The sequence below is a fragment of the Bos mutus genome, chromosome 4 (assembly GCF_027580195.1).
Source record: "Bos mutus isolate GX-2022 chromosome 4, NWIPB_WYAK_1.1, whole genome shotgun sequence".
Lineage (NCBI taxonomy): Eukaryota > Metazoa > Chordata > Mammalia > Artiodactyla > Bovidae > Bos > Bos mutus.
Genome location: NC_091620.1, coordinates 5,221,405 through 5,229,361, shown reverse-complemented (window position 1 = coordinate 5,229,361; position 7,957 = coordinate 5,221,405). Strand labels below are relative to the sequence as shown.

Genomic DNA, 7,957 nt, shown 5'->3' with positions numbered 1-7,957 from the left:
GAGACAAAGAAAAACTCATCAAGATAAAGAAGCTTCTACACCTGCAATCACACTGCATTTAGAGAGGCACCCAGGGCAACCTGGGCCGTTCAGGTGGTGTGGGCTCAGGGTAACCAGGTGACCCGGTTCAAGCCGGGTCCCACGCACAGTGTCCATTCTGTCTGTTCAGGCAGTGTTACCAGCCAGTCCAGGCAGAGTAGAAGCCCAGGGGAGGTGAAGGTTATGCGAGTTCGGGAGCACAGTTTCTGTGGAACAAAAAAATGGTAATGTGAAGTCCTCTAGGAGTTATATTTTTTAAAAAAGAACGATTTTGTTGGTAAAGATGGGGTGATTTATGAAGTCTAGCCCACACACCCTGTCACCAACTAAGATAGCCCTGGCAGCAGTTATTTGAGGTTGCAGAGAGGCAGTCTACTTTGGGACGTTTACCTCACAGTCATGCCCCTGCCACAACCTCCTAAATTGCTGCTCTCAGGACCAGCCGACCTGCAGCACAGGTGGAGGAGGGGGAGGTGATGAGATGGGGAAAGGCAGCCAACCATGGGGCTAAACGCCCCCATCAGACGGGTGGTCACGTTCGTTCTCTGCTCACTCTATCTTGGGAAGAGTGATCGAGAGTGTTGCAGAGTGGCAACAGACACCATCACCTCCCTCGAAGGGCGAAGAAGGTCTTTTGTCCAGAACCGCTGGCTACTCTCAGGTCTCCTTGTAAAACCCTCCTTCCCCAGAGAGAACAGACAGGATGGGGAGCAGGGCTGGGGACGCTGGGAGAGCTGGGGACAGCCAGTGGGAATGTGAAGCTCCTGTAGTCACACCCACCTCATTTCAAACTCTGAGGCTTAACAAGTTTGCTGGGATGAAAGCTTCAACCTCTTTGAATCTGCACTCTGTGAAACAGATGAGAAATCCTTCATCAGGCATCACAGTTAGGATGAAGTAAGATGATTCTAGAAAGCCTGTAGCACACAGTAGGTGTTCAAGGGATGTGAGTCCACCCCTCTCTCCATTCAGAGGAAGGATGACTGCACTTTTACCACCATAGAGACATGATCTAGAGAAGATAACCACGTCAAAGCTGCCGTTTCTTGCAAAACCGTGTAACATTTATTCCAGTTGCTGTCACTTATCTGCCCCTATCCTCCTAATCTTCCTACTAGTCCTGTGGGTCTTGGATCTACCCTGTTAGAGTGAAAAGGAAACACGGCTCACCCCCGGAACCAGGAGTCACTGTGATCCACTCTCACCTGGGTAAAAAGCCTTTGAAGGGAAATGACTTGGTCCCTGCATTTACCACTAAAAGTCTCTCTGTAGCAACCTGACCTGCTAATTGTAAAGCTTACCTGGCCCTGTGTTTTATCCTCCCTTGGCCCTCGGCCCCTCCCACAGCCCCTTCCTTTTAGTCACCTCTCACCTGCAGGGGAAGCCACCTAAGCTCCCTCTCAAATTCTCACATCGGTCTGGAGAAGATAACTAAGTCTGATGGAGCTGTTGACAAAGTCTGGTGTTGGTGGCCGCTGGTCTTTTGGACCTGCATGGTCATTCTTTCCACTTCAAAAAGCCCTTGGAAGTGTTTTTTACTGTAAATATGTTAAGTGCAAATGGGGGACGGAGGTGATGGCTGGACTCTCTCCCCACTGCCCTGCTCCGGATGAGGGAAGCCCTTTCCTCCAATTTCCCAGAGCTGCAGGCAGGAGAGAGCCTGCATCATCTGGCCCACGGCCTCGGGGCAGCAGGATCAGAGTGACCAGCCTCGGAGGCCTGCGGCCCTGCTGGGCTCTCCAAGGCCAGGGTGGGCGCCGCGTGCTGCGTGCGCACAGCCGGGCGTCCCTGGCCGAGAGGAAGAGCTCTGTAGTCGAGGGCCTGCCCCAGGGCAGGTGGGCGACGCCTGCAAGCCCACCTGGGTATTGCAGATTTTCACCTGGACCCGAGAGGGCTGAGGGAGAGGGTACGTGTCCGTCCCCCGCCCCACCACACACACAACACCTGAGCCGCACAGAAGTCCCAGAGAAGGTGGGAGACCGGTGGCAGGGACACAGCCGCCCACCCCGCCCCCCCGCGCGTCTCGAGACCTCGGAGCAGGGCCGGGGACTCTCTGCAAACAGAGCCGCCAGATGTGAAAGCCGCGTGGGCTCTCCCGGCCGAAGCGGGCACCGTCAAGTGCTGGCGGGGAGGAGGGACAGGACGCACGCTAGACTCGGGTAGGGCGGCCAGCACCCGCTGGCCCGCTCCAAGGCCTCAGGAGTGCGAGCAGGCACCGTGGGGGCGCGCCCCTCGCGGCCCCTCGCCGTCCCGCCCCGCCCCCGCGGCCCGGCAGCCCGCGCTCTTTAGGACCCCGCGGCGCGGGGGCGGGGCGGCGAGAGTCCGGGGAGCTGACAGGTGCAGCCCCCGGCCAATGGAGGCCCGGGGCCCCGCCCCCGGCCCCGCCGCGCGCGCCAATCGGCGGCCGCGCTGCGCTTCAAGTGCGCGGAGGGGCGCGGGGCCCCAGCGGCGCGCTCGCCCGCGGCTGCAGCGCTGAGCCCGGCTCCCGGGCCCCGGCGCGCCGAGCGGTCGCGTGGGCTCCGTGAGGGTGCGAGTGAGCGCGGCCCCGGCGGGCCCGCCCGGAGGAGGCTTCGGGCCATGGTCGCCCTCGGCTGAGTTTCCGGCGGCCACTTTGATTACCGGCAAATAATCGTAACCATACCGAGCCTCGGGGCCGGCGGCCGCCGCGCACGGACTCCGCGAGCCGGCACGCGGCCGCGTCCCGCACCGCCCGGCGCCGATCGCCGGCCCCTAACGAGCCGATGGAAAAGTCCAAAAATTTCCGCATCGACGCGCTGCTGGCCGTGGACCCCCCGCGAGCGGCCTCGGCGCAGACCGCGCCGCTGGCCCTGGTCACGTCGCTCGCGGCCGCCGCAGCTGGACCCGGCAGCGGCGGCGGTGGCGGGGCCGGTGGCGGGGCGAGCGGCAGCTGCAGCCCTGCGTCCTCAGAGCCGTCCGCAGCGCCCGCCGACCGCCTGCGCGCAGAGAGCCCTTCGCCGCCGCGCTTGCTGGCCGCGCACTGCGCGCTGCTGCCCAAACCCGGCTTCTTGGGAGCGGGCGGCGCGGGCGGCGCAGCGGGCGGCGGGGCGGGCGGCGGGCCCGGGGGGACCCACCACCACGCGCACCCTGGCGCCGCCGCGGCCGCCGCAGCTGCTGCCGCCGCCGCAGCCGCGGGGGGCCTGGCGCTGGGGCTGCATCCGGGGGGCGCGCAGGGCGGCGCGGGGCTCCCGGCGCAGGCGGCGCTCTACGGTCACCCGGTCTACGGCTACTCGGCGGCAGCGGCGGCGGCCGCGCTGGCCGGGCAGCACCCGGCGCTCTCCTACTCGTACCCGCAGGTGCCGGGCGCGCACCCCGCGCACCCCGCCGACCCTATCAAGCTGGGCGCCGGCACCTTCCAGCTGGACCAGTGGCTGCGTGCGTCCACCGCGGGCATGATCCTGCCCAAGATGCCGGACTTCAACTGTGAGTACCGCGCAGCCCGGAGCCTGTGGAGCGAGGAGGAAACGGGGCGGCGATGGGGGTGGCGAGCATGGGCAGAAGGGTCTCCCGCGCATCCTCCGCCGGGCATCTCCTGCCCCGGCTCTCTGCCCCGAGCAAGCTGTGGACGCGCCCCCAGGCCGCCTCGGCTCCGCTCAGGGCCTGCGAGGACTCGCGCGGGCTCCGCAGCGTAGGATCGCCAGCGATCGAAAAAATGGCCACGCGCGGTCCTTGTTCTCTTCCTCTCTTAACGGGAAGGGGCAGCTGGAGGTTTAAGACTAAAATCTAATGATTAACTGGCAGGCTAGAGGAGAAGGAAGTGGTGGGGGAAGGCGAGCCGAGTTAGGCGTGCCTTGGAATCAGAGGCCACCGAAACCAGGGCTTTATGCTCAGAGAAACGGACGTGACTTCGGTCCCACATTCTGGGCTCTGGAGAGACTCTGGGTCCCTCCCAGGAGAGGGAGAGCTCCCAGAGTAGGATAGGAGGAATGAGCCTCAAGAGGCTGGAGACGCAAGGCTGGGGCCCTTGTGGGGCTGTGTCCGCCTCAGGAAGGCCCCAGGTCCGGGGTGGGGTGAGGCCCAGGAAGGCGGGTGGCCCGGTCTGAACCAAGATGGCATGCTCCAGCGGGCCGGAGATGCACCCTCCTACTTTGGGGTACCCACTAAGGGGCTTTGAACAGCAGGCACCCACCTCGAATTCAGGGCACCCAGCACAGTACGAACCCCTCCCCAAGACCGCGGCTGGGGAGGGCAGGGCACCCCCAAGCCCAGAGCTGCCGGACTGTGGGCGGAGAACTCGCCACTCAGACGGGACACCTCGCCGGGGCCTGGGTCTCTCTCTTGGTGCGGGCCGGCGGGGGCCCAGGACTGGAGCTGCAGAGAGTGTGAATCTGCGGTGGGTTTGCTGCACCCAAGCTCGATCAGTGGAAGGTGCGTGAAGCTTTATGCTTCGAGCGGCCAAACACCCAAACAAAGAGACCCCATTATTTCCGTCTGAGTGACTTTGTTTAGACTAGAGACATGCAGGCATGGTGGGGGGAATGAAAAAGAAAACAAATAAACACGTGTCAGAAATCAGATTCCTCTGCTAGAAGCGACGGTTGTGACTAAACAGAGAAAAGCTAGGATCCCACAAGGCTGGAGAAGTCACAGCGGGGTGAGAAAAGCCCAGCATGTGCGCTGTTTGCCCTCCACGCCCAGGCCAGCCCGGCTCAGCTCCCAGAAGGCCCTGATAGCCACCTTTCCCTTCCATGGGGTCACCCCTCCCGGCCTCAGGCCAGGCAGAGGGCAAGCTGGCTCTCACATCCACAGCTTCAGGCACATCTGAACTGCTAACCCGGGTCCACCAAACCCAGGGAGCCCTCGGGGCCTGGCCTCTGAGCCCAGCAACCCCTTCTGATGAAATGCCACCCAGCCATCTTCCACTCTGACGGCATCTTGCAGCACCTGGCAGGCTTAGTCTCCCACCATGGGGGGCCCGGGGGGAGGGGTTGTGCACACCGGCTGCCCCCCTCCCCCGAACTGGGTTCCCTGGCCACCCGGCTGTTTTCTCAGGCCTGCATGGAGCCCAAGGCTGCCCAGAAAATCGACTAAAACCCCATCGCTTTGCCAACACGCTTCGTGCATTCTTACTCCTAATCTTGACCCGGAGGTAGCTAATTAAAACCCAGCCAGCTTTAAGTTCAGAGAAGGAATCTGAACACCGAGTCCTAAAGGGCAATATGAACAGGCAAGGATGCTGGAATGGGTTCTCACTGGAAAACCTGTTTGGTTTCAACTGGTGTCTCAGCCATCGGATGGCATTTCCCAAATGGTCCCTTCAGAGCCAGCGTTTTAATTAAAGTTCTAATGTATTGTCAAGTTGGGAATTCGGGGCCTTGTTTAACTAAAGCAGGGGGCGTGGGCCTTCCCATAAAGCAAATTGCCCATCCCAGGGGAGCCTGGGCAGGCCTGCCCGGGGCTGGCTGCTTCTTTCCTTTCTTTTATTGTCTAACACTTGTCAGGCTCCTGGGAAATCAAGGGAAGTCTCGTTTTGAGGTCATAAAATTCTCTGTGATGTAACCGTGTGAAATTATGTAAATAAAGCAGAGAGACCTCCTTGAACACACAGAAAGCCGGATCCCCCTTGGGCCCAGGCCTTTAATTTGCGTAATGAGAATTGTCCTGAAAAGCTTCCAATTGTCCCAGGCTCTGCCGCTGGGGACTGGGCAGCATTGTCAGAAAACACTTTACAGGAGGAACACATGCTTAGGCCCAGGATCTGGCCCTTTTCCTCCCTCTTCCCTTCCTCCTCTTTCTCCCCCTTTTCTCCTTCTGCTTGTTTTGTATGTAAGGAGGTGGTGGTGGGAATTCTGCACCCGGAAGAAGCAGGAAGTGATTCCCAGGGCCTGTGTGGGTTTGGGCCTGAGTTGGGGGGGAAGGCGCTGGGCAGAGCATGCAGGGGGTGGTCTCCGGGCTTCTGCTACTTGCCTTTCTGTCCACCTGCTTCCCACCAACGCTCACCGGAGGGGGCAAGCCGAGCCTGGTCGATAGGACACCAGGCCCTGCCTGGGATGAAAAGATTGGGTCTCATTAAACCCAGATGGTCTGGGTCCACCTGGCGGTGGGGTCCGGGGCTCCAGGGCCTCCCTGGGGAGGGGGTGCTGACACTGAAGACTGAGCAGCAACCCTGCAGGGCCCGAGCAGTGGGCAGCGGGGTATGAGGGGCGCTGCTGGCCCTGGCTTGCTCCAGCCTCACGGCCTCTCCCACCCCAGCCCAGGCGCAGTCCAACCTGCTGGGGAAGTGCCGCCGGCCCCGCACCGCCTTCACCAGCCAGCAGCTGCTGGAGCTGGAGCACCAGTTCAAGCTCAACAAGTACCTGTCGCGGCCCAAACGCTTCGAGGTGGCCACCTCACTGATGCTCACCGAGACTCAGGTACGCTGCACCCCCGCACCCACACTGCTGGCACGTTCCAGCCTCCCAGGAACCCTGTCCTGTCTGCACATGCTCGCCTCCCAGGGACCCTGTGGCCTCTGCTCTCTTCACCCTGGGCCTCCCTGGGCACCTGGAGCTGCTCCTGCTGACCTTTACGGTGGATTCGCATCTCCCCGAGCCCACATCTCCCCGCAGGGTTCCTACGCCAGGGTCTGATTCCGCTGGTTCTGGTGGGCCCAGGAATTTTCACGTGCACACACACATTCCCGCACACACCCTGTTCGGAAGCAGGTAGTCCTCAAGCCATATTAGAGCAATTTTGTTCCTTCCGGGAAGAGAGAGGAGGGGGCATCTTGAGACTCAGCGGCGGGCAGCATAGCTGCCCTGACCCTTCCCACGCAGACCAAGGGTGCGGGTGGAAGACCTCGGGGGTGGCGGGGGTCTTGGTTTGAGCTTCCTCAGAGCCCCCAGCCCGTGTCAGAGTCTTCCGGAGCTCCTGAGCCCTCTTAAGGGGAACCTCACCCGAGCCCTGGCGATGGCGGGCGCGCCGGGCCCCGTGCGCAAGCAGGCGCGGGAGCCGGGGCGCCGGAGAGGGCCGGCAGGGAGGGAGGCGGCAGGCCTCTCACGCCGCGCGCGCCCGCAGGTGAAGATCTGGTTCCAGAACCGGCGGATGAAGTGGAAGCGCAGCAAGAAGGCCAAAGAGCAGGCGGCGCAGGAGGCCGAGAAGCAGAAGGGAGGCGGCGGCGCGGGCAAAGGCGGCGGCGCCGACGACCCGGGGGACGAGGAGCCGCTGGGGCCGCCGGCGCCCGGGGACAAGGGCGGCACACGCCGCCTGCGGGACTTGAGGGACAGTGAGCCCGACGACGACGAAGACGACGAGGACGAGGACCGCTTCCCCTACAGCAACGGCGCGGGCGCGCGCGCCGCCTCCTCCGACTGCTCCTCCGGGGCCGACTCGCCGCCCCCGCGGCCCGGCGCGCCCGGCCACCAGCCCCCGCCCCAGTAGGGGCCCCGCCGGCGGCCCAGAACGCCGCGACCTCACCCGCGCCCCCAGGCCGGCGAGCCGAGGCGCGGGGTCCTGGGGGCTGCCCTTCTGGGTCCGTTTTCAAGGGACGGAGAGAGGGAGGCCCAGCAGGTTCAAACTCGAACTCTTTTGTTCTTTTCTAATTTAATTTGGCTTGCGTTGGGGGGAGGCGTTTCTGAGAAGAACCGACCATCGGGGTGCCTCCCGGCTCCCTTCTTCCCTAATGGTGACGTCGGAAACCTGCAGTGTTAAACGACCTCCGAAACCTGAAACCTTCTCCGGATACGCCGTTCTTCTGAGTGTTGGAAAAAGAAAAAAAATGTTTTGTGCTTATGTATATTGGGAAGGGGGGAATTTATGTAATGAGCGTTCAAACTGCTGGACATCCCAAAACTGTATTGTCTTTATTTTTGTATATTGTATTTATAAATATATATATATATATAAAGAAATGTCTATTTACGCATGCTAAATTATCATTTAGCTTCTGCCATCGACTACGATGGAATGTAAAATAAATTGT

At 61.8% G+C, this 7,957-nt stretch overlaps 1 protein-coding gene across 1 annotated transcript; it reads left to right on the top strand.

The window, feature by feature from the left end:
* The first annotated feature begins 2,527 nt into the window (after positions 1-2,527).
* MNX1 (motor neuron and pancreas homeobox 1) lies at positions 2,528-7,957 on the top strand. The gene is made up of 3 exons (XM_070368755.1): positions 2,528-3,480; positions 6,250-6,410; positions 7,054-7,957. The coding sequence occupies exons 1-3, from the start codon at positions 2,781-2,783 to the stop codon at positions 7,414-7,416; spliced, it is 1,224 nt and encodes a 407-aa protein (XP_070224856.1). The 5' UTR covers positions 2,528-2,780; the 3' UTR covers positions 7,417-7,957.

What these genes read in the sequence shown, in the direction of transcription:
- MNX1 (XM_070368755.1), top strand. Translation starts at nt 2,781, where the DNA reads ATGGAAAAGTCCAAAAATTTCCGCATCGACGCGCTGCTGGCCGTGGAC. An exon ending in CAAGATGCCGGACTTCAACT is followed by an intron (nt 3,481 to 6,249) that starts GTGAGTACCGCG and finishes CTCCCACCCCAG; the next exon opens with CCCAGGCGCAGTCCAACCTG. An exon ending in TGATGCTCACCGAGACTCAG is followed by an intron (nt 6,411 to 7,053) that starts GTACGCTGCACC and finishes GCGCGCCCGCAG; the next exon opens with GTGAAGATCTGGTTCCAGAA.